General features: G+C 30.2%; 3 protein-coding genes across 5 annotated transcripts; all 3 read left to right on the forward strand.

Annotated features, from left to right (window-relative positions):
* The first annotated feature begins 6,585 nt into the window (after nucleotides 1-6,585).
* LOC122592187 (nuclear transcription factor Y subunit B-6-like) lies at nucleotides 6,586-7,071 on the forward strand. The gene has a single exon (XM_043764388.1). The coding sequence runs from the start codon at nucleotides 6,586-6,588 to the stop codon at nucleotides 7,069-7,071; it is 486 nt and encodes a 161-aa protein (XP_043620323.1).
* A 1,643-nt stretch (nucleotides 7,072-8,714) lies between these two features.
* On the forward strand, nucleotides 8,715-14,901 carry LOC122592799 (chaperone protein dnaJ GFA2, mitochondrial-like). 2 transcript variants are annotated; one of them, XM_043765112.1, is made up of 18 exons: nucleotides 8,715-8,887; nucleotides 8,974-9,061; nucleotides 9,175-9,255; nucleotides 9,571-9,656; nucleotides 9,822-9,905; nucleotides 10,624-10,662; nucleotides 10,771-10,863; nucleotides 11,048-11,101; nucleotides 11,175-11,262; nucleotides 11,382-11,446; nucleotides 11,548-11,622; nucleotides 12,650-12,722; nucleotides 12,833-12,924; nucleotides 13,045-13,116; nucleotides 13,324-13,380; nucleotides 13,465-13,513; nucleotides 13,879-13,945; nucleotides 14,513-14,901. In XM_043765112.1, the coding sequence occupies exons 1-18, from the start codon at nucleotides 8,822-8,824 to the stop codon at nucleotides 14,613-14,615; spliced, it is 1,332 nt and encodes a 443-aa protein (XP_043621047.1). In that variant the 5' UTR covers nucleotides 8,715-8,821; the 3' UTR covers nucleotides 14,616-14,901. The 2 variants fall into 2 exon arrangements, with proteins under 2 accessions (XP_043621047.1, XP_043621048.1); XM_043765113.1 differs by having other exon boundaries at nucleotides 9,178-9,255.
* Nucleotides 14,902-16,542: 1,641 nt separating this feature from the next.
* Nucleotides 16,543-25,226, forward strand: LOC122593030. Of its 2 annotated transcripts, none has more exons than XM_043765371.1 (6): nucleotides 16,543-16,745; nucleotides 16,870-16,990; nucleotides 24,255-24,301; nucleotides 24,379-24,587; nucleotides 24,664-24,972; nucleotides 25,073-25,226. In XM_043765371.1, the coding sequence occupies exons 3-5, from the start codon at nucleotides 24,268-24,270 to the stop codon at nucleotides 24,940-24,942; spliced, it is 522 nt and encodes a 173-aa protein (XP_043621306.1). In that variant the 5' UTR covers nucleotides 16,543-16,745; nucleotides 16,870-16,990; nucleotides 24,255-24,267; the 3' UTR covers nucleotides 24,943-24,972; nucleotides 25,073-25,226. The 2 variants fall into 2 exon arrangements, with proteins under 2 accessions (XP_043621306.1, XP_043621305.1); XM_043765370.1 differs by having other exon boundaries at nucleotides 16,548-16,745; nucleotides 24,664-24,938.
* Nucleotides 25,227-26,320: the final 1,094 nt, after the last annotated feature.

Consider the following 26,320-nt stretch of genomic DNA (forward strand, 5'->3'; position numbering starts at 1 on the left):
AAGGTAGATAGGTAGGAGGGATCATGGATGACGTATACAATGACTATTTAGTCTTTGAGTGATTTTAATTAAATAATTTGAGATTGAGCGTGCTGAGCAAGTAGGGTTTTATTTGAGAAAAATCAATGTTATATATACTATATACTATAAATACTATAAGACAGTTGAACTAATGACTTATTAACCAATCAAATCGTTCAGTTTTATTAAATTGGTTCTCGCTTATGTCATCATTTAGATTTACTACAAATTAAAAATCCTAATAATCATTATCCAAAATATTATTATATTAGTATCTATATTAATCTTTAGGAAAAGTCTCATTAATTTACACTTTTTTGTTTTCCATCAATAATTTACGCTTTTTAACCTTGAATACTTAATTTATATTTATTTTTAATCATCAACTTGAGTAGTTTTTTTAAAATTTTTTAAAGAAGTTACAAAAAGTATTTATATTTAATTTTTTAAAAATAGAATTGTCACACAAGTCAAGAGTCCTAATTGTTATCAAATAATGACCGTGCTCAGCGTCTGCGGTATTTTCGTCTTGGCGTTCAACTTTCTGGGAGTACAGCTGCAGATCACAGGCGACCGTGCTCGCGGTTTCTAAAACAGAATTTTTCCGAGCTTCAATCTAACTTTTTCAAGGTCTGAAACTTATAGGATATGTCTAATATAACATATTAAGGTGTTCTAATTCGTTAGATTTTAAATTAGTGCGTTTTGAGTTTTTCACATTATTTTAGTTTAAAATTTTTCCAAGTATGGAAGTGGTCAAACAAAATCAACAAAAAAAAAATGGTCAAGGCGATCCCGGTCCTTTCAAGTCTTAAAAAGACTCGACTCGACCAAAAGATTGGGATTTTTTTTTGTTCTGACCGTAAATTTACGGCTTAGTTACAATTGACCGTAAAAACCTAGTCATAAAATGAAAACAGTCCTAATTGTTATATAATTATCATATGATAGGTGATTGAAAATAAACCTATTCGTTAATGGGTCTGTATCATGACCAAATACATATAATTGAATGTCAAGTACATGATCACAATTATGTTTATATTTTAATTCTTAATTATCTTTCATTAAAATATTACATTATGAGTACAATTGGTTTCGAAAAACTATATAATATGAAAATTATTGTAGCATGTGCCTTGTGTAATGACTACGACAAATGATTTCATCAATATATCTCAGTTAATAATAACAGTAATGAACCTGTTATTAGTGTACTACAACTGGCAAATTATAACACTTAGAAAACCTATGATTATTGTACTACAACTTGCAAAGTATAACACTTAGGACCGTATATCTTCAAATTTATAAGATTTCATGAATTAAATGTATGAAGATCTAATATTGATAATATCGTAAACCCCGTGTCCAATGTTGGACACGGGTCTAAAATCTAGTTAATTCGATAGAGCTACATATTTTGGATCACTCAACTTCTATACTTTATTTAAAAAAGGTTTTACCTAATTCATTTAAAAAATTTTACTTCGATCAACAGCAATAAACAGAAAAAAAAAAGTCTTAAAATAAAGATACGATGCGATATACTTTTGACTAGTAATTAGCTAGTTGGATTATTAGCAAAACTACTTCTCATTAGCGTATTCTACATGTCATCAAGTGTTACAGTTTTTTCAGATTACTTATTAAAATTGTACATATTTAGATGGGGAGATAAATTAAATTAAACAACGTTGAATTATTTAGCAAGTATAAAGTATTAAGTATTTGAGTTTCATGTGTTCTATTTTTGACTTTCGAAAAGATAGTGAATATATATAGCACTAGATAATAACATGTTACGTATTAATACAAATAACTTTTCCAACGGGGGGGGTGATACATGCATTTTTTATTGAAATAATGTAGTTAATAGGCTACATTGTAATGTAGCTAACATTTCCCCTTTCAACTATTCCACAAAGAAGAGTCTTCATGAATGAGCTTGCTCTGCAAGGAATCATATATTTATCGTGGGAGAAAAATAAATCTTTTATTATATTAAAGTACAAGTGCTCTAATAATTTATCGACCAATCATAATTCTCAATTTCTTAATGTTGACTTTTGTTTTCAATTTTGACTTTAATTTACACTTTTTAATTTTTTATTACAAATTTATATTATTTACCCAATAATTTTAACATAATGAATAAATAATAATAAATAATATATATCCGCTAGAATGCTAGCTAATATTTATCCAATAAAATAATAATTAATATATATCCAATGGTTTTAAGTAAATTAAAACAAGTATTAAAGTAAAACAAATAAAACAATAAGTTTTTCTTTACTGAAAATCACCGTGCATCAATTGATTCGTGACTGTTCGTGCATCAATTTAACCATGATCTAAGAGTCAAGATTTTGTCATATTTGTTTTACTTTAATATTTGTTTTACAATAACCAACTCCTATATCCAATAATATATATATATATATGTATATAAAGATAAATTAAACTTCGAGTTAAGTTGAAAAAATATGTGATAAAGATGAGAAGAAAAAAAACACTATAACAAATTTCGTCTATAAAGAAGTTTTTTAAATGATGAAGAAAGGTACGTGCATGCTTCCAATATTCTTTTATTACATTAGTTGTCTTTCTATTAGCTTAACATTTTTGGCATTTGAATTGAACACTTAGTATCTACTTATATCTTCAATTTCGAACTTATAAGCTTTTATAAGTTACATGCATTAATATCTAATATTAATAATGTCGTAAGTCTCGTGTCCAGTGCTGGACACGGGTCTAAAATCTAATATATTACTGTTAGGTATTTAAGCTTAGATATATAATTCTTTATATATTAATTTTTTAATTAAATTTTAATATATAATGAATATATAATTGGACCTTTATGCTTTTTATGAATTAAAAAAATCAAGATATGAAAAAATCCAAGCTTAAGTATATAACAGTCACATAATTTCATTCTTTTATATATATTATAAGGTTGGGGGTACACTTGTCACCCATTAAAACTTTTTTAAACCTAAAACTCTATCCAAATTACTCTAGCTAGCTTTCTCTTCCTTTTTTTTTATATGTTTATTAAATATGTAATTATATTTAAAACTCTATCATAAATCTTTTATATCAAAACAAATATTTTTAAATGTTAAAGATATATAACATTCTTAAAACTCTCCCAGCAAATATATATACAATTTCCATCTAATTACCCTTTTTTAAAAATTATCATATATACAACCTAAATATTTATTAATGATTTGCAATTTTTTATTATTACCCCCTTCTTATCTTTAATAAATATATCAAGTTTAGTAAATTTCTCAAAAAAAAAAAAAAATCTTTAATTTTATTTTTGGTTTTTTGTTCGTATTTGTTTATTATTTGATATTGAATTGTTATGTTATTGTTATTTTTCATCTATTTTAATTTTGTTTGTTGTCAAATATAGTTTGATTATGCCTTATTCTTCTACTACAAAAGAAAAAAAAACATACGGTTTTTTTTATATCACATAAATTTTATTTTTGATATTTTGTTCGTATTTGTTTATTACTCATATTTGATACTGAATTTTTATGTTATTGTTATTTTTCATCTCTTTTAATTTAGTTTGTTCAATTATAGTTTGATTATGTCTTCTTCTTTTACTACAAATGGGTTTATTCTTTTAAATTTGTTTTATTTTATGCTTTGTTATTTTCACCTGTTTTGTTATATATTATTTTGATATTTATTTTTGATATATATATATATATATATATATAGAGGGGGGTTAGGGTTTATGTGGTTGTTAGACACCCAATCTTGGGTGTAGAACTCCTCACATTTTATTTTTTTAATTCATAAAAAGCATAAGGGGCCAAATATCTATAGATCTATTAAAAAATTAGTATGTAAGAGGTTCTACACCCAAACTTGGGTGTCTAACAACCACATACTTCATTTTCTCATATATATATATATACATATATATTGAGACTATTTGTTCAAATGACGAGGCTGAAGACTAGTTTGTATGTATATTGTGTGGATCCCAACTAGATGCGAAATGCCAAAAGTTTTACATGCAATTTTAAGGTAGCAAAAAGAAAAAAATAGAAAAGAGAAAAGCAAAAAAGAATTTGATGACAAGTTCTTTCATTGATAGATGATAATTAATTGTTGTTTACAAATAAAAGAAAAAAAACCAATATATAGAATCTTAGTTAGTACTGGTAGTTTATTTTCCAGAGGTGCCTAGCTTGCAGTCTTGCAACGGAAGGATGTGCACTAGTGATTGGTCAATGTTATCTCATACAAAACAAAATAATCAATAGATAACTAGATTGATGTGAGAGAGGGAGGAGGGAGACGAATTGTGAATTAGAGTTTTTTGCTGTATGTTTTTGCGTGAGGGAGAGATAGATGTTGAATTTGTTTTAAGGACATTTTAGTTACAGTTTATAAAATAAGAATAAACATGTATTAAGATGGAAATTAAATTAGACATATTAAGTTTTTAAATTTAAAGGAAAGAGTTATGTTTCTTTTGGGTATAGAAATACTATAAATATATGTAAATGTGCATTTGTAGTATAAAATATGCCAATTGTAAGTTGGGACTCGGGACCCATACCCATTGTCAAGATTCCATTCTTTCACGGCAAGCTTAACTAGAGTTTTTAGCCGATATATGTCTCGTACTGTTGTAGTGCTTTACAAATTTATATACCAAAAAGAAAATGTACATGTGGGAACATTTTGGTTCAATATACCATTTTGATTTGCAGCCTTTATATGTGGCTCATATGATATGGTCACATAGTGACAATCAATTGGTAATCTAATACTTTTATATATATATATATATATATACACTATTATATAAAAATTATATACTCATTTTAAAAAGTTACACTTTTAAGATGTATAGAGTAATCGGTACACCCATCTCACACCTATTTACATTAATTCTTAAAATTATACTACCTCAATTACAGATTACTTGCATCGCCACCGGTCCACCACCACCACCCATCTCTATTTCATTCTTTTAACGTAATGATTGTTTATCTATTCGATTAATGTCTTTTCAACCGTCTAAAGTTAATTAAAATAGCCGTTAAAATGAAAAAAATACTAGTAGCAAAGATCAAAATGACACAAACCCAATAAAAGATGTGAATTTAATTGTGTGAGTAATTGTGAGTGGTTGTTCATTACGTCTTCAATGCCAGGTGTATGCATCATAATTGTCCACATTTTCACCATTCTAACAAGTTCTCTTCTTTATATGTCATCAACCAACCTTCTGTTTAATTTTCATTTTCTAAAACACACACAATTAGCTAGGGAAAAAAAAATAAAGAAAAGAAAATGGAGAATGGTGAAGGCTTCCATGGCTACCAAACACCCCCTCCCCGACCTACAAATGGTATCACTTCTTCAAACACTATTTAGCTTACTTAATATATACTATAGCAATTGCATTGGCTTGTGTCCTGAAGTTTTTGGTTTGTTTTAAGGAAAAAAGGTAATTGTCTTTGTCAATTAATTTAGATTTTAAATCAAACTTTAATGTAGCCCACGTTTTGGTGTTTCTTTAAAGGAAATTTTTGGGTAATTGTCTGAGTTTTGTAAATAACCATTCCACATGCAATAGAAGGTAAATGTGCTTTTTTCGTCTAAAGTAGCAACTAACCTTTTTCTAGTAGCTTCATTGGGTATTAGAGTTAGAGTATATACTACTCGTAGTTAATTATTACAAGGATAATGGTATTGTTTCATATGTTTTTTTTCTTCTTTTATTAAAGAACTATAATCGATGTTATATAAAGTGGAGTGTGTTTTCCATGATAAGCTTTCGATTGGGAGAAAGAGACACAAATGTAAGGAAACAAGTGTCGTTCATGCATGCTCTCTTTTTGACCCCACACACCTCTTTACTCTCGGCTCTCACTCTTCCAATTCTATTTTTAGAAAAAGGGTAAATACTCATAAAAGATTATATATTTCCATATTAAAAACCCACATCTGAATTTTATGATAAATGTACAACTAATTAATGTAATTTAACGAAAGTCTTTAAGGCTTTATTTAGCAAAATCCTTCCTATTTCTATTTTCGTCAATTCGTTCCTAACATTTTCTATCATTTTATGAGACAAAGCCAATACATCTTCGTCAAAAGGTTGCTCCATTTTCGAAATAAGTATGTATATATGTATCTTATTATGTCTGTTTTTTCAAAAATAAGGATTCGTAAATTTTGGACTTTTAGTTGATCCAAATATTATAAAATATAAATATAACATCTATTTTATTGAAAGTAAAATCTTTAAAATTGTGTCAATCAATTTTGCAGGATTAATTGAAAAAAAAACATATATATATATATATATATATATGATGGGACTAAAGAAATAATGCAATATACCATTTACTATTACTAGAAAATTTGAATAACTGATTTAATTTGGTGATGAGAATTTGAATAACACAAAAAAATTAAACTATATACTAATTAATTTGTATCATGATTATTTACTAAACACCATTTTTTTAGATGACTAACTAGTGATATTGGTCATGACCAGGGGCAATGATACAACGACCACCATTGCCCAACAATAATAGCCCAATCATTACACGTGATAATGAATGCCTTGTTCGAGAACAAGACCGCTTGATGCCAATAGCAAATGTGATTCGTATCATGCGAAGAATCCTCCCTCCTCACGCCAAGATCTCAGATGATGCCAAAGAGACAGTCCAAGAATGTGTTTCCGAGTACATTAGTTTTGTTACAGGCGAAGCCAACGACAGATGCCAACGCGAGCAAAGGAAGACCATCACGGCTGAAGACATCCTTTGGGCAATGAGCAAATTGGGATTTGATGATTATATTGAACCCTTGACCATTTACCTTCATCGTTATAGGGAGATCTATGGTGGTGAGCGTGGGTCGTTGTCTGTAAAGGGCACTGAGCCACAAGCCAACCTATTTGGAATTGATGTTTTTCAAATGGGTCATCGTCTCTTTGACCATACTACCCTTGCTGGCCTTGTAAAAGATCCACCTAATTAAGGGTTAAGTATCTGGAAGTGTAAGTAACTTTTACATTTTTTTCTATTGTGTGAATGTAACTTTCATTTGGTTCATTGTATGTAACTAACCCGCTAAATTTGAATGATTAATGTAAAATTTTTATGTTGACCAATCAAAAACTTCTACGTGGCAGCTCATATGGTGTGCCATGTATACACTTTTACATTAATCGTTCAATTTAGCTAGTTAGTTACATACAATGAACCAAATTAAAGTTACATTCACACAATAAAAAAAGTATAAAAGTTACATACACCCCTAAATACTAACCCTCTAATTAATGTTGGTCCTTCTAGGCTCATTGCTGGATATGATCAGCCATACACTGAGTGTAAAAAATAGGATTATATATAATGATGTTTGTTTCCATTTGTCTCTTAAACTATTGTTAGACATAATTCCAAATTGTCATCTTATCTTAATAAGAAATATAATTGAAATATTATTTATTTCTTTTAAATATATGTGCAAAATGGAGAATGGATACAGGATAGTTCATGATTCATTAAATTCGTAAACAAGATTTATTATAGCTATTTTTCAATTTTTTATTTTTATTTTTTGTTTTCAACTTACACTCCATATTTTGTTCACGATTTTGACCTAATATATATTTTTTTAAACTTTGGTAATTATGGAAAATACTTCTCATACATAATTTAATTTTATTCTATAAATAAAGAGTTGTAATCATATAAGAAGATATCGGATAAAATACATATTTTTTTTCTTTGTTTCATTGTTTTTTAGTTTGGGAGTCATGTCATAAATTCGTAATGGCATTTGGACAAAAATATTCATTAGCCCGTTAGCCCAACCATATGATCACGTTTACCTCCATCTTATTTTTCGATCCCCAACCCCGGCCCATGTAACTTCGCAATATTATATAGGTCTTCACTTATAATTCAAAACAAAGATTGCGCTTTTGTTAAAAGAATATTGCTAAAACTTAACATATATTGGATCCCAAAACTCCAAAAGTTATTCCACGTAAAGAAAAGGAAGCATTTGTTAGTTTATGTGAGATCGAAGGTGATTATATTTTGTTTGCAACTGATTATCTCTTCATGCAAAAATAACAAAACTTATCAACATGTCAATTTGTAAATTAACATCGGATTAAATTTACATGCTGTTAAATCTTATATTCTAGATATAATAGGGTGGTCAAGAAAATGACTGGAGTTAATTATAGACAAAACCAAATTTATCAATTACAATGAATTGAAAATGTATCTTTATTTCGGATATTCTTCTTTTTTGTTTTTTTAACAACTTGTATTATACCCCTCATCTATTTTAAAACCCCCCAAAATACTATTTTTAGGATTTGAACTTGATTTTTTCTTTAAGACAAAGGCCTCTATATCAAAGTGGGTTACTTTTTATGTTGGCTCTCGTAACTTAGTTAAGGTAAAATAAACAAAAAGGAAATCAAAATAAAATTTTTATTAGCGGACAAAAGAAAACAAAATGTATGTGTTTTTTTTCAGCGACAAAAATAAAACAAACCATTAGTAAAAGGTGTTAATATAAAAAAAAAAAAAAAATAATAATAATAATAAAATATTTGATAGAAGAAAAATAAAGAAAGGAAATAAAAAAGCAAATATTTTCATTCTAAGGGGGCTCAACGACCTTTCCCTGGATTAGTAGGCCAAAAACCTTCACAGATTGAAGGGGTTTTTCTAGGGTTTATCAAATCTTTCAAAACCCACAAATTTTAATGGTTCGTTCCAACGCAACTAAACTTGTCTTATGGGTCGCTCGCCATTCCGTCTCTCACAACCCTGTATGTATCTATATCTATATTGTATATATTTCTATTATTTTTATCATTTTATAGAATATAATCATTTTTTTAATTTTATTTTGCAGTTATTTGAATCTTTGGTTAAAGGGGGTTATCGAAAGTTTGGATCTTCATGTCACAATAGTGTTTTTAACACATCCAATTATAGATATGGTAATTTTTTGAATATAAATGTTAAAATTTGTTCCTTTTGTTTTTATTGTTTTTGTTTTGTTATTTGACTATGTGGGGTGCTATTTTTTTAAAATTTTTTTGTAAATGTAAAGCAGGTGTTGGCGCAAGATTTTTGGCGAATCTTGGAACGGTTAAGGCGAATTGCGGCTTGACAAGATCCATTCATGGCACTGGTAAATTTATTGTATTTAGTTTGGCTTAGGGTGAATGTCTTACTAAAAGTTTAGAAATTTTGTGACTTTGACAAGTTTAGGTGATCTGGTTTGGATCTTATTTGAAGTTTAAAATGTTGTTTATACGATTTGTAAGTGGCACATACAAATTGTTCTTAGATGGTACACTGCCCGTAGCCCGATATCCATATTTGACGTTTACTTGTCGTATGAACTAAAATGAAACCGTGACACTTCATTTTCATTAGTTGAATTTCATAGGTAATAAGGGAGTTTACAAATTCTAGCACTGATATATGTTGTTATTTTTACCAGCTTATATGGCTTCAAAAGATTATTATGATACTCTTGGAGTTAGTAAGAGTGCATCTTCTTCAGAAATCAAGAAAGCCTATTACGGGGTTTGTATTTTTTTTAGAAATTACGTTTCTTTCTATCATTAATTTTTCTTATTTCTTGCAAGTTGTTTTAATTAAGTGCAAATGTTCATTGCATTGTCTTTTCTTTTAGTATTTTTATTTGTTACTAACATTTACCGATTATTTTTGGATATTTGACATGTCTAGCTAGCAAAGAAATGGCATCCAGATGCAAATAAAGATGACCCAGAAGCCGAAGTAAGATTTCAAGAACTTTCGAAGGCATATGAGGTCTTAGTTTTTCTCCTTTCAAACATTACTGTTGCTGTAATGCTGTGTTATGAAAATGTTCTTATTTTTAAACGACGTAGTATTCTACTCCTACTCCTACATTACATGAATGTCTGGGATGGAACCCAAGACTCTCGAAACCCCACCCCCACATTAATCTACCCCCATAGTTGTGGGTAGTGAGAGTCGAACGCAGGTGGATCCTCCCTAGGTCAAAGACCTTATTAATGGGTCACCAACCTCATTGGCGTTATGTAAATTTTATTGGTTGTATTTTATGTTTTCAGTTTCTCTTGTTATTAAAGCTTTTTACTGTAATATCATTCTTCACATTAAAAATATGGAGATTTTAATTGCTAGTTTCGAATGATTTTTTGTCATTATATTTTCTAAATATTCGATGGTCCCTTGAAGATTGTATATTTTGCCATCTTGGAATGTCCATGAAAAGTGCAATGATTACCCTCAATTTCGGTTTTCAGGTTGAATATTCTATCTACCCATCTCATGAATCTATTATTGATGCTATGGATTTCAGTATGCAAGATTCCCCTGTTTTGTTTGCCATTCAAGGGCATTCTAAATAAAATGAAAATGTTGCTTTATATTATTAAGGGTTGTCAAAGTCTAACCACACAATTTTTAAGACTCTACAAAGAACGATTTTAGAATGTAAAGTCAAAAAGTCTATTGAATAGTGTGTCTATTACCTTTGCAGGTTCTGAAAGATGAGGATAAAAGAGCAGATTATGACCAGGTTCACATTTGCACTTTGTTATATAAGATGCTATCCTCTACTTTAGGCTGTTGACTGGTTGCATGTTATTTTATTACAATTTTTTTTGTTGGATTCATAATTATATAGCTTGGGCATGAACAATATGAAGCAAGTGTCAGTGGTGGAGGTGGTCCAGGTGATGCTCCGTGGGGCAATTCTTCTTTCAATGGCTTCCCTGATGTAAGTTTTCAATACTAAAAAGCAAGTCAACTTCTTTGGCTTATTAATATATCTTCTATTTTCTTGTCTGAGTTGACGTTTCTTATTCCTAATCTAAAGTTAATTATTTGTTTCATGGTTAATTTTACAACTCTCACAACTTGACATGTTTTTGGTTGGCATTTTGACTCCCTTGGTGGATCAGATATTTGGCTCCTGGACTAACCCATTCCGGAACTTCAGTGGCGAGGATGCTAAGGTTATGATCTATTTTATGTTTGCTGGTGGTATTTGTATATTTTACTTGCCATCTAAGTTATCTTTATGTACAGGCGTCTGTTGAGATTTCTTTTATGGAAGCTGTGCAAGGATGTACCAGAAGTGTGGATTTCTATACCGAGTTGACTTGTGACACTTGCGGTACAAAAAATCCTCTGTATAGTCAAATTTTCTAACATTTTTGGTCCACCTCATTTTCATAAATTACTTGAAAAGAGAAACATTTGTTTGCATTATATTTACCATGTGGTTAATTGCAGGCGGATCTGGTGTTCCTCCTGGAACAAGGCCTGAAACCTGTAGGCGTTGCAAAGGAGCAGGCATGGTTGGTATTAGTAAATCTTTAAAACCTAATTATTGTGATCAGAAAATAAATGCTTTTGGGTTTTTGGCTAAAATGTGTCTTCGCACTATGCACATGGACAGACAATGTTTCAACAAGGTAATATGAGAATGCAGGCCACTTGCCAACATTGTGGTGGAAGTGGAAAATTTGTCAAGGTATGTTGCCAATCTCTGCTAGAATAATCTAAATACATTTTTCTGCTTGCAATAAGATTTTTGTGTATTAAAGTGTACGAAAATGCTATTTATACCAAAATTATAATATTCTGGTGATGAATTAGGAAAAGGAAAGTGAAGATAGTCTTCTTTGTGAAATGAAGTATTCTGTTGGAATTGATTACGTCCACCTGTTTATTTGAATAAAGACTAAGCTCAATGTTTACTTAACTAATACTAACTTCGTGTTTTACTTATTTATTTATTTATTTTTATCATAAAGGGTTATGCATATTTTGTTTTAGACAGTACAACTAACTGTGTAAGTATATAACTTGTCACCATAAATTGACACTAGTTATTTAAAGTAACAGAGGTCTATGTGTTTAACAACTTAAGCAAGGAAATGTTTGTATTTCTCAATTTATATTGAATACAAACTTAATAAGGGAGCTAGATGAAGGAACCCTAACACAGTAAATAATAATAAGCTATAAATACATGTTGTAAGTATTAGTTAAATTTGCATCGAATTTGTTTTAATGTAATTTGCCGAGTTGATTTTGTAAACAACGGAGTGCAAAAAGTTTTAAATTTAGAAGAAAGAAATCAGTGTGCTTATATGTGATGAAGTAAACCACTGGGTATTATCCCAGTGGCCACCAACCGCCACTTCCCAGGGGGATCCTGGTTCCGAGTCTTGCCAAAGGCAAACTTGAGATAATCAGGGGATTATTAAGTGGTTGAGATTCACCTGGACACTAGCCTGGCTGGGGGATCAGTGGGTACCCAATGGTACATGGGATCAGGGGGTTCCCATCCAATTACCCTTTTTTTTATGTGATGAAGTAAGGAGAAACCATAGATTGGCCTTGGTAAGACTGTCAGAGCAGATTGAAAACAGAAGAAATTAAAAGATCTATCTTTCCTTTTTTTTCTTCTTCTGATGTTCACCTTTCGTATTTCCGCGTTTTGACATACATTATTTATAATGGAGGTTTGACTTACAAGTCTGATTGTTTTACAGAGCTTATGCAAGTCGTGTAATGGTCAGCGGGTGGTGAGAGGACCAAAAACTGTAAAAGTAAACATCATGCCAGGTATATTATGATGATCTTTTATCTTTTTTTGAGTAACTTGACTTGAAACCTTTTGTATCCATTGTAAAGATGGTACGATGCTTGATGTTTTTGGGCTTTGAAATGTTCAGGAGTGGATACAGATGATGTAATAAAGATGTCTAGACAAGGTGGAGCAGATCCTGATGGAGATCAGCCTGGCGATCTTCATATTTTTATCAAGGTAGCTTCAAGTAACATGACTACAGATTCAAAGACTGTTGCCTATTTTGCATACATAAGATTAAACTGATTTACGATATCCCTCTTGTGTGGTTAATCTTTTTCATGACAACCATGGCAGGTTCGCGACGACCCTATTTTCCGACGTAAAGGGGCCCACATATATGTGGATGCTACGCTGAATATCACTCAGGTAATCTACATGCATAGAAATGAAGAAAAAAGTACTTTGTGGAACACATTGCAGTTTAAGTTGTACATTTGTTGATGCGTTATATAAAACTTTTTTGTGCAATTAAGCTATTTTGCATGTTATACTTTTTAAGTTTAAGATTATTTGCCTTGTTTATGCACGTTTAAGTTCAATATCTGATACTTGCTCGAGTTCATTTTTCGGCAGGCAATTTTGGGAGGAGTCGTTAACGTCCCGACTCTAACAGGAGATGTAAATATTAAGGTTCGTTTTGACAACTTCCATTACAGTGGTTGTTTAGATCTGGTTTTGTTTTTAAGTTATCATCATCTATCTTCTTGTTTGCAGGTTCGTCCAGGAACTCAACCAGGTGATCAAGTAGTCCTAAAGGGAAAAGGTAAGATTTTATTCTGATTATTCTTTTTAATGGATCTTCGTCTGTTATTATTGTGTTCCTGGTTAGATTTGTTTCACTTGCTGTTTTTATTAAGAATTAAAAGGGGTGCTTTAGGTAGCTAATTAAGGGCTTTATTAGCTTGTTGTATATTATAAGAGCTTTCAAGTGTTTGAATAGAGGTTATGTGAAAGGCTTTAACAGCTTCTGAAAGGGCAGAAAATGTGTATCATAAATTTGGTTGGATTAGGCTTTTTGAAATGCCTAAGCTAGCTGTTCCAAATAAGCTTACTCATGCGCTTCTAATTATAAAATTATCCTAGGTTTTAATTATATTTCATAACAATCTTTTGCTGTTTTTATATCAGGAATTAAAACAAGAACCTCTTATTTGTACGGAAATCAATATGTACATTTCCTTGTCAGCATCCCGAAGTAAGTTTTTATACTCCCTCTATCTTTGTATATGGCTTAAGTTATGTTGCACTATGTTTCAGCCTGCTTGTGAGGTCAAAGATGCAAGGCATCAAATAAATGCATATCTTGAAGCAAACTAGGTTTGTTAATAAGAGAGTTATCTATTCATTTCCCTGGACAAGTGTGTCAAAATTTTGTTGGAGTATTAAATATAAGATTGAAATGGTAAGTACTTAAAACTTTTAACATTTGTAACACACCATAAAACTCTTGCAACTACCAAATGATTTCTTTACCTGTAACCTATATTAATGTGGGTTAAAACATTTTGGGTTATCAGAGTAACTTTTTGTTTTTTTGTTTTTAATTAGGCAATTATAAATTAATGTGTTAAATATGATTAAAAACTTATAATAGTAGGAATCTTAGACCTTGATGAACAAAACACTTTGGTAGACTTGTTAGAGATAAAATGTAACTCAGAACAGACCCATCTATAGGAGTAATGGTTAACGGGTAGACGTGGCCACTAATTTTTTCTCTAGATGGTTTACCTTTTTTTTTTTTAAATGATATGCTATACAGGAACATAACACAGCGACAACGTGAGCTAATCGAGGAGTTTGGCAAAGCAGACAAAGGTGAAGACAAGAAGCAAGTTGCTGCTGTTGCTGGAGGGTCTTCTTAGCCCGCAACTTGCTAGGGGTGTTTGGTGATGGTCTATAGAAGGCACGGGCATTTTTTTTTTTATAATATTCCTATGGGTTTCTCTCATTATTACATAGGTGATAAGTGATAACCCTTTCCTGGAGCGTCAGGAATTTTGATGGGATAATATCTCCAATTAGCATTTTGCTACTGGGTATAATATTAGAAAGTATTCGTTGTATAAACCATTATGGTCAAAGGCTAGGTGTGGTTTTGAAACCATCTTTGCTTGATGTTATATTGAATAACTAACCAAACATTTATTAGCCGAGTTTGGGAGATTTAATCATCATAATCCAAATGTCATATGGCAGCAACATCAAATATCAGTTTTATTAAACCCATTATCATCTAGAATCTGATAGTCGACGCATTTGCCGTGGTTATTATCCATGTTGCATATAATTTGTTTACGATTTTTCCTTTTCTAGCCATTTTGTTGTAATTTATATCTTCATGCTGATAATAGAGAAATTCTGTTCGTGGTTTTAAATGGTAGAAATTTTTTATATCTTGTATAGGTTACTTAATTTATGCATCTTTCTGATCTTCAAATCATTTTTAATAATGCTAATAAAATCTGATTTTAATTTTGATTTTGCTTCAATGAAGTTAGGACCCGTCTGTCATACTTACATGGCCCATATCAATTTCACCTACCACGAAATTTTGAGAAGTTAATTGCTGATGGAGACGGAAAAAGATAAAGTCGATGATGATTGATAAAAAAAAGAAAACACAAAATTATCAAATTTAATTTGTGGTATCGAGAATATAGTTTGTATTGCACCCTTGGAGGCAATATCCTTGGATGGAGACTCGAAATGAAGAGAATCCCGACAGCTGATCTTACAAATGAATGTCCAACTCGCTATGACAACTTGTACACTTTGCAACCATCGTAGTGAAACAATTGACCACCTCTTTCTTCATTGCACCTTTGCCAACTTCCTCTGGGATTTCATTCGCATATGGTGTAATTTCCCGACAATCAAACCCTCCAACATCAAAGGGCTATTTGAGATACATAAAAATCTTTATCTCAACCCGACAAATTGAAACTTCTTTAATCTGATAATCATCACATGTTGTTGGGTAATCTGGAGGTGTCAAAACGATCGATATTTTTTAACAAACAACCTTCAATCAGCTTCTCAATAAACTAAATCAAAATCCAAAGCTTTTGATGGATATCAAACCGAGCAACAGAACACCGGATTGATTGGCCAAGCTGGATCACTTTCAATTTTTAATTTGCTGCATGTTTATTCGTTATAGCCCTATTTATGATTTCCTTTTGAACTTTTATCTTATGGATGTAATACTTGTAACTTGCTAGTTCTTTCATATCAATAAAATATATTGATTTTTTTTTTGAAAGGTGAATTTCGTTGGAAACTTTGTGTCGCGATTCGACAGCGATAGGTCAAATAATTTTTTGCATACAATATTTCATATGTTGAATTTGTTTTAATGTAAACCTTAACAATTCTTTCAAGTTGATGACTAAAAATAAATATAAATTAAGTATTCAGGGCTAAAAAGTATAAATTATTAATTAAAAAAAATGTAAATTAATAAGACTTTTTTTACAAATTAATATAACTAATAAAATAATAATATATTTGGATGATCATTAGGATTTTTAATTTATAGCTAATATAAATGATAACATAAGTGATAGTCAATTTGATGAAATTAAATAATTTGATTGGTTAATAAGTAATTAGTTCAAATATCTTATATTATAAATTAAGATTAAGATAAGATTAGATTAAGATAAAATATAATGTTTAAACGAATATTACTCTTAAATGTTTATTTTAAAAAAATGAAACTACCAGAATGATCGACCCGGGTACCCGACATATTTCCGATCGGGTAAAATCTGGATCCAAATTATAACCGTTCCTTACCTCGCCCCCAACACACACAAACACATACAACCCTATCAGATCATCCCCTCCATCGGTCACTCTCTGGATCTCTAGGTTACTTTTGATTTCCAAACAAACAACCGGATCCTTCACCCCCGTCGCACCACCGGTCCACCACAGCCAGATCTACTTCGAGATCTCGTCATCACTGCTACCAATCCCGGTTTTTCTCGGTGAGTTTTGATTATGTTTTGTGGCTTTTGAATATGTGTAAGATCGAGGCTTTAATGTACAACTATTTCTTCTACTACTCACTTTCTTATTTTTATTGTTCTTTTGATAACAAAATAAATATAGGTTGGATCATCCCGAGCTATTAATCTAAAAAGAAGCAGAAAGAAACTAATTGATGGCATTTGATTTCTTAATCATCGATCAATCTGTCATATTTTCGACCATGATTTTTCCGTTTAATAAAGTAAGTTATATTTCTGATATTTTACTTTTGAATCCAGTTTTGTTGGTAATGTGGTTTATAACTTTGAAAGGGTCTGTGAAGGAATTTTAGTTTGAAAAAAGTACTTTGGGTGCGTTTAGTTCAAGAAAACTCCATTGTTTTCCATTTTCATTTTCCAAGAAAACATGGAAAACAGGAAACGCGTTCAAATAGTAATTTTTTAGAAAAGTTTTTCTAGAAAATGAAAATTTCCTTTTCCAACTTTTGTATTAAAATTAGAAAACTGTTTTTTTTAGTTTTTGTTTTCACTTTTCTATTTTCTAAACCTAAAATTAGAAAACAAGTGAATTTGAACATGTTTTCTAGTTTTCTAAAATGAAAAAAATGAAAACTCCATCTTTTATTTTGAACACGTTTTCAAAATTTTCAAAAAAAAACCTTTTCATTTTCTAGAAAACTAAAAATGGAAAACTTAAAAACATTTTTTCTAACTAAACGCGCCCTTAGAGTTTTATGAGGTTTTTGTTTCTCCCTTTCCTGTGTTTGTTTTATGATTGACATGTCACTCGCTACAAATTGAAATGAAACATAGTTAGGTACTCGAAATTATACAAATTGATTATAAACATAGATTGAAACAAAATATCATAGCAAACATCATAAACGTATTTTTTTTACTCTTTGTATTTTGATCGAATGATCGGTGAATAAGATTGAAATTTCGGTAGAGAACACCGAGAAGGTATGGATAAGATTGAAAATTCACCCACGGAGTATCAAATAACTATAACTGTAACAATTTAAGGCATAGATGATCAAACAAGATTACGAAAAGGAACAAACTTATACTAGTTACTTATCAGAACTTTATACAGCCTTGGCATACACATACTCATTTGGAGTCCTAACATACCAATGCATAAGAACAGTTTCCAGCTAAAATTTCACACTCAAATAATTACTAACTAATTTTATGAACATATGTAAGTAAAATGTACAAAGTTCTGAACCTACAATAGTGTGTGTATTATTACCTCATTATCAACAAAGTGTCAAAGTCATTAGTTCTATATAACTCCCTTTTTAAATTATGTGATCGGGTGTGGTTTCCTCGGGATTTATATACCAACGTCCGTGAAACCAAAAACTACCACCAACCTCTTTCCACAAAGTATATAACCAACAACAAATCAAAATTAGCCAAAAACACTATCACAAATCATAGCTCTATTTATAACAACACTAAAACGGCTTAAGTTACACATTTATTAGAAATAATGAACCTGGTGCTCATGTATCTCCCATTAATGCTATTGACATCCCACTTCTGGCCGACCATTACAATTATGGACCCGACATAGCCTTGTTGGAGTTAGTAAGAGCAAAGGCAGACTGGTGTTACAAAATGGTTGGTACTTCATTTGAAAAACTGTATTAGACAAATTTGAACCAATTACTTATGAAATGGTTAACATGGGCTATATTTCTTATGTCAAATTTCAAACATGTATAATGATAAACAATAGCTAAGAGAAAAACAGGTCGAATAGTTTACATGGGTCGAAAGATGCCCAAAGTATATTCTTTAAGACATAGAACCTCAAAAATTAGATTACACGGGTCAAATAGTTTAGATGGGTCAAAAGATGCCCAAAGTATATTCTTAAATCTAAAGACATAGAACCTTTAAAAAAATATATTATTATTGAAATAATATGATGCTTGTTATATCTAGACACGGTAATTATGTTTAAAAAGGTTGAAAGATTTGGGGAAAAAATTGTTTTTAGAAACCAATGCGTTTAGACTCACAAGAAAAAGATGGTTTTGAATTGACCCACCCACCTTTGCCACCTTTAAATTATACATACATACTTTTGATTGAAATCGTAATGTATCCACTTTTTAGAACAGAGGTGTAACTTAGAAGTTGATCTTTTATAAGTGTGACAACAGGCTAAAAATAGTGTTTGATTCCGCCTTCCGAGCAATCTTTTTGCACTAAACCCCTCTCAAAAGATCATGATGACGATATCGTCATCTACTTGGATTTAAACAATCTTCTATGACTTATGCCTTTAGAGACAGAGCCGGAGCCGGGATTTAACGTTGAGGAGGCTCGAGCCTCAAAAAGCGCATACAATATCTAGCGAACCTACGCGTGGATTTATTTTATGATACTACTAGCTTATGCTTGAACGTTAATTTATTATGTTAAAAACTCTATTTCATTGGTAAGTAACTGGTTATTTCACTTTTAATTAATATATGTATCAAAATCAAATATTATTAATGGCTTCTTTTAATTAAAAACATACGAGTATTACCTAAAAAATTCATAATAGTTATAATAGAATTCATACAAGTAACAATTTAAAATTGAATAAACTTTACGAGTACAAGGTTTAGAAAAACAATGTATAATAGTTAAGGGGGTTAAATGAAAATGGTAAAATATCTATGACTCAAAAGTCATCTCATCTTCATTTTATCATCTGTAACTTTGAGTTTGCAACGCAATCGGATCGGAAAACAACAAAAAAAAGAGCTTTTACTTTTGGGTGGTTTCATTTGCATACAAGAAGACATAAAAGTATATATGTTAAAAAGGTGGGTTGCAAGTTGAGGGTGGCTTGACACATGCGAAATCCCCAATCTCTTCGGTATTACTTGTAACTTCCGGCGATTATATGGTTGTTAGGGGGCTAAGCACCCGCTAGTCCCCCCATTGGCTCCGCTGCTGTTTAGAGAAATTTAAAAAGCCCATAACCTTCCTTTTTAAAAGGTTTTAAGTTCATCAACATAAGGACTGCGATAAGGCCAACGCAAGCCCATAAGCACTAAACAATCTTTATTAGCCTTTTGAAATTTCAGTAAGTCGATAAATTAAGTAGTAAACTGTTAATCAAAAAGCTTATCGGATGTTTTAAGTAAGTAGATGAATAAACTAAATCAATATTAACAGTTCAATTGTTAAAGCTAATGTCAATCTTGCCTTGCAACATCACAAAGTTAAATTTTCTATAAAAGATGATCTTAATTATTCCATTCAAATATGATTGCTGGGCATCTTTGTTGTCACACCCTTAAAAATAGGGGCTAACACATGGGTGTGACTCCAATAATATCATAACACAAGATATAATGAACGACTACTAAACGTTGTCGTTTTAGAAATTTATTAAAAGAAACATTGCTTTCCAGGGGCGGATGTAGTGTTGTGTGAGCGGGGGGTAATGCCCCTTGTAGAGCCCAAATAATTATTAATTGCTAGTGTAAGATTTTGTAAAACTTTTCGTGATAGCCCAAATTCACTAAGAGTACCCTCAGCCCAACTAAGTAACTCAAATAATGACAACAAAATGTTACGTGCGTCGTAAAGTGCGAAGGAAAAGGAAAAAAGAAAAAGAAAATCAATAGTAAAACTAACAAAGGCCGATCGTAATATACTTCCTTAACCTCTTCACTCTTCTACATCCTTCTTTCATGTACTCGAAGTAGTTAATCTTGCTTCTGATTTTCTGAATAAGGTTAAGGTATGTGGAAATTCTAACTTAATTCATAACCTAGAAATCTAATTGTTGATTTATATCTATTAGTTAGTGGCAAACTCGGAATAGATTAACAAAATTATTGATTTATTAAAGGCTTTATTTGTTGTTTCTAATTTGTTCATTTGTTTCATATTAGCTAATAAAATAATAGCTAATAGAATAATAGCAACAGTTTGTGTATTTGTATAATTCATAGATGATTTTTTTATTTGCTAGCCAAATGGAAAGATATGTTAAAAGAAAAGAACCGTCTTTTTATTTGGAAGTTAAATTGTGTTATTGCTTTTTTTTCTACAGGTTTTTTTTTGTTATCTTTTATGCTAGTGTATTGCCGTGAATTGTTTGTTTGGAAGCTGCATTATAGCTATCTTTTGTTGTTGTCTTTTGTAGATTTTTTGGGGGCTGTTTAGAAGCTTTATTATAGCTGTTTTTTTTTTTTTTTTTGCTGTTTTAGATGATGTTTAGGGGCTGTTTGCAGGCTGCTTAGAAGTTGTATTATGGCTTTTTTTTTTAGCCTAAGTAGTTAAGGACCAAAATTTTGGTGTTTCGATCAAGGACCGGTATGCGAGATATCGGTTTTTTCGGTTAATATTTTATATATTTTATATTTAAATTTTTAGACTTTACATAATATATAAAAAAATTTTTAGTATATATAAAAAAATATGTAGTTAATGAGATATTAAATTATAATTTTTTAAGAAATTTTAAGTGTTTATAAAATGTTAAGTTGACAAAAATATATAAAAAGGGTGTTAAAAATAGTGATTATTATTTTTATAATTCTTTATTTTTTTACCATTATTTTAAGTATTATATATTATATACATATATAAAGTTTAATAGTGGATTTTTAGTAGTGTAGTTTTTTTGCAAAAATATGTTTAGTTAACTATGAAAGTATATAAAAATTTAAAGAGTCGCGCTCTTTCACTTCAAAGGCCTAAACTATGAAAGAGGCTTAAGTCACAGCTTATAGTTTTGGAATGTTCATTATGATAAGTAATCAATTAGGAGAACAATATGTCACTACAAGGTATAACCTCATGTTTCATTATTTGTATTTTATGTGCTAGCACATAAATATTATGCCTATTATGATATGAATCGGCAAAGTCTTAAAGACTATGGAGATATTGAACTCTATTCAATAATCTATATATGTTGGTGACAATTTATATATTTTTTTTTCTTTCAATCTTCCATTTCCAACTTATACTTTTTAACGTCACATAAATTTATAACTATAGATTTTTAACTATATCCTGTTACTTTGATCGACTTACATTCAAATGAAGATAAAGAAGATTCAATTAGATAACTAAATAAATGTAAGAAAGTTTCTTATAATATAAATGATTATATAATTAATTATCTTATTGAGTGAATGATATAAAAGAAAAAAAAGTTTTTGTTAGGTAATTTATATACATAAAAATTTCGATGGTAGCAAATTTATGTTTGAATTATATTGCTTTTAGAGATATTACGAGATTTTAGACCCGTGTCCAACACCGGACACGAGATTTACGATATTAATCGATATCAGTTTTTCATATATGTAAGTCATAAAAGTTTATAGTTTTGAAAATACACTGTTCCAAGTGTTATACTTTGTAAGTTGTAGTAACATAATTACAATTTCATCACTTTCATTATTAGCTGATACATATTGATGGAATTGTTTGCCGTAGTCATTCCACAAGGCATATGGTATAATAAAATCTCTATCATGATATTTTTTAAAACCAGTTTTACTCATAATGTGATATTATTATGAAAAATAATTAAAAATTTAAATATAAACACACTTGTAATTTTGTAGTTGACATTCAAGTATATATGTATTTAATCATGATGCAAGTCTATAACACGAATAGGCTTAATTCCAATTATCTGTTTATGTTAATTATATAACAATTATGATTGTTTATATATTATTTGATAACAATTAAGACTCTTGATTTGAGTGACAATTGTAACTTTAAAAATTAATACACAAAGCTACTATATAGAAAAAGATAAAATTATGTATATTGAGAGATTATGTTGAAATTTCTTTAACTAATTAAATGATTGTAACTTTTAAAAAATTCTCTCAAGTTGATGGTTAAAAATAAATATAATTAAAGTATTCAGGGTTAAAAAGTGTAAATTATTGATGAAAAACAAAAAAGTATAAATTAATGAAACTTGATCTACAAATTAATATAAATATTAATATAATGATATATTTGTATAATGATTATTAGGATTTTTAATTTATAATTTATCTACATGATGACATAAGCGAGAGTCAATTTGATAAAATCAAACGATTTGATTGGTTAATAAGTCATTACTTTAACTGTCTTATAGTATATATAGATTAAGATTAAGATTAAGATTTATTTTAAGTATGTTTTATTAGTTATTATTTTATAGATATAAATTGTAAAAATAAATAAAAGAGAATCTCTAATTTACGTATAACCTTAAATATTAATACTTTGTATCAATAATAAATTTAGTTATGTAAAGTAAAGAAATATGGCACGATGATTTAAAAATAATAAGTCTAAATATGATGATATATTATTTAACAATTTCCTATTTAATTGATTTAGAATTTTATTTATCAAATACGCTCTTTGTCTAAATACATAAAGTAGATGGACTAATATTGTGTATATGTAATTATAGATTTGGTAACATTATTATTAATCTGATCAAAGGGTTGTGATTAAAAGTTTGAACTCATCTAACGGTCTTTACTTCTCCATAAAAGAATTTAGGACCTTGTTATATATATATTGGTAGATTTAGTGATTTGTTAGGAGCCCACTAATTTGTTTTGTTAGTGATTTGTTAGAATATTTAGTCATTAGTGTAAAGTGTTTTAGTGTTTGGTTAGAATATATTGTTATATGAAAAATTACGTAGATTAAAATTTGTTAAAAAATTGATTAAAATAAATAGCCAAGATTATGTTAAAAATATATGTATCAAACTAAATACTCAAGATTATGTAAAAAAATTGATTAAAAAAAAAACTACTTAAAACGTATAAAAAATTAGTTTAACAAAAATATAGTTAAAACTATATATAAAAATTAAGTTAAAAAATATGACGTGTAAAAAATTTAGTTAGTTAAAAATATATTATAGAACTAAATAGCCAAGATTATGTAAAAATATTGATTAAATAAACTACTTAAGACGTACAAAAATTAGTTCAACAAAAATATAGATAAACTATTTATAAAAATTAAGTTAAAAAATATGACGTGTAAAAAATTTAGTTAAAAAGTTTACATAAAAACATAGATATAAGTAAAGTATACTAGTATAAAAAGAATATTAGACATTGCGTACAAAAAAAAATATAAGTAAACTATATTAGTATACAACAAAAGTAAATGTATAAGTAAAAAGAATAAGAATAAAACTAAAAGTATAAAAGTAAATATATATTGTATAAACGGAGTTCTAAAAATTATTATAAAGTTAAAAAGAAATATATAAAAGTAATAAAAAAAATAAGTTATAAAGTTAACTAAACGTTTGCATAAAAAGTATATACAAAAAATATAATTGAAAAGATATATATAAAAGTAATAAAAGAAATAAGTTACATTGAATAAAATATTTAATAATTTTGGATTTTTCTTAACCTTGATCATTTTGTTATATGTATATGTGATAATTTTGGTTTTTTTCTTAAACCTTCGTTTGTGATGGTGGTAATGAAGACCCGCGTAAACCATGGTGGAGGATAACATGGGGCTGCAAAGCGGCGGTAAGGAAAATGGTTGTTTATAGTTCATATTTTAAGTTAATATATTTTTACTAATTTGTCTTTTTAATTTTTGGTAGCCCTAAGCAAGGGAAAGGGGAAGGGGCCCTGCCGGAACTTAAATCTCGAGGCCGAGTTCGCCAAAAGAGGTCGTTTGTCGATAGACTTTGACACCCGCAATTTAAAAACGTGGCAGGCGATGGGCCTAAACTATAGCATGTACAAGAGCCTCATTGGCACACTGGTCCGCCACATCCCTCAGACCTACGACTGCTGGGACCATGTGCCTGTATACATTTTTAATTTCTTCTTTGATGTTTGTATACATTTTTAATTTCGCTAACTTTTACTTTTATAAATTGCAGACTCGGTTCAAATTGGACCACTTCATTCATATTCCTAACCCCGAGGATCCTATCAAACAGGGATTCAAGCTGTGTGTCGATAGGGACTGCTCAGTATCGGCTCTGAAAGAGCCAGTTCAAGAGTTCCCCAGTTGGAACAAGCTGTTCCCCAGAGGGTATGTCGCAGGAGGACTGGAGAGCTTTGTTGGGGTATTACCAGAGGGAGGACTGGGTCAAGAAGTCGGAGACAAACAGCACGAACAGGGGCAAGCACGTTCTTGCGGGGACCCATGGTCGTAAGTCTTACTCTGAGTACGTTACCAGGAGAAGGTTAGTTATGAAATATATAAGTATTAAATATATATATACTTGTGTTTAAAAGTATAAGTTAAAGAATGTATATTCTTATGATAAATTGATGTGTTTACAGGTTGAAAATAACAAGGACGTGGACTTGGTGGATTTGTTCGACATTGAACATTTGGTTAGCTTGTAAACCTGAGTCAATTTAACATTTGGTTAGCTTGTGTGGATATATGTGATTTACCAAAAATTAAAAAATAAAAAACTTCATGTGCACTTCACTTACTGTCTAAACGGGGACCCATCTTCTCTTTTAGTGTGGGTATATCTTTTTCGTTCTTGGTGTACTCTTCTAGTGTGCGGGACTCGCAAAGTTTTTTCCACCATCCATAAAAATGCCCCCATTTCCCTCCCCCTTTTAACGATGGCATGCTAAATTTGTCTATGTTCCTCCATATGTGAACTCTATACAGTAAATGGTATGCTTCCGGCATAACGGTTTTGCATGCTTTCATTAGCGCCGGATCCCTGTCCGTCAGTACCACGCGCACAGCAAACCCTTCACCTAACGTTGACTTCAAACACCCCTACACCCATCTATTATTATGCTTTTGTTCGCTTATGATAAACGCATATGATATGCTAAAGATCCTGTTTGTTGGAGTGACTCCAACGATCTCGACCAACGACATGTTGTACAAATTGGTTTTTTACGTGGCGTCTATTTGGATAACATAAGGAAATGCACGCCACAACTTAAACGATGTCGGATGTATAAAAAACAGATTTTCCAACCGACCAGATACACTGTTTGTTGTATGATAATACAAGTAATTATGTTCCTTAAGCAAGCTGAACATAACCTGTGTCGGTTGAACAATATGGCGTACGTATGTCGCTTCAGATACTCTATCATAGTAAATAAATAAAAAGATATGTAAATTTATTATATAATAAACCTGCATTGGAGTGTTTCCATGCTTTTCGGCCGCCTTCTTCCGCATAACTTTTTGGAAGTTGTAAATGTCTTCGCTGCGGGTCAAGTTTCCTGGAAATCTTTCTTTCAATAGCTTTAACATCTTACGGGGCGTAGTACCGCGATGATATTCATCTTCCAGAAATGATCTCTCATTTCAGTCAACCTTCTTGCGTACGCGTAACCCTCTAGATTCTCAGCTGGATAGTGATTATGTGTGTCGTCTATAACAGTTACCCTCCAACCATCATTAGTTAAACGGCCGATTAATCTAAAAGAGGCACTGACATTTAAGTGTTATTTTAACGAGTCCGCTTATCCTATCATCCATTTTTCCCAGAAAGATTACAGATTATCGTTACTTTATTTTTTACACCAACTAAGTTGGAATTTGTTCGT

Source organism: Erigeron canadensis, chromosome 3 (assembly GCF_010389155.1).
Source record: "Erigeron canadensis isolate Cc75 chromosome 3, C_canadensis_v1, whole genome shotgun sequence".
In the NCBI taxonomy this organism is placed as follows: Eukaryota; Viridiplantae; Streptophyta; class Magnoliopsida; order Asterales; family Asteraceae; genus Erigeron; species Erigeron canadensis.

What these genes read in the sequence shown, in the direction of transcription:
- LOC122592799 (XM_043765112.1), top strand. Translation starts at nt 8,822, where the DNA reads ATGGTTCGTTCCAACGCAACTAAACTTGTCTTATGGGTCGCTCGCCAT. An exon ending in TCAGTGGCGAGGATGCTAAG is followed by an intron (nt 11,102 to 11,174) that starts GTTATGATCTAT and finishes CTTTATGTACAG; the next exon opens with GCGTCTGTTGAGATTTCTTT. An exon ending in ATCTTCATATTTTTATCAAG is followed by an intron (nt 12,925 to 13,044) that starts GTAGCTTCAAGT and finishes CAACCATGGCAG; the next exon opens with GTTCGCGACGACCCTATTTT.
- LOC122593030 (XM_043765370.1), top strand. Translation starts at nt 24,268, where the DNA reads ATGGTGGAGGATAACATGGGGCTGCAAAGCGGCG. An exon ending in ACTGCTGGGACCATGTGCCT is followed by an intron (nt 24,588 to 24,663) that starts GTATACATTTTT and finishes TATAAATTGCAG; the next exon opens with ACTCGGTTCAAATTGGACCA. An exon ending in TCTTGCGGGGACCCATGGTC is followed by an intron (nt 24,939 to 25,072) that starts GTAAGTCTTACT and finishes ATGTGTTTACAG; the next exon opens with GTTGAAAATAACAAGGACGT.
- LOC122592187 (XM_043764388.1), top strand. Translation starts at nt 6,586, where the DNA reads ATGATACAACGACCACCATTGCCCAACAATAATAGCCCAATCATTACA.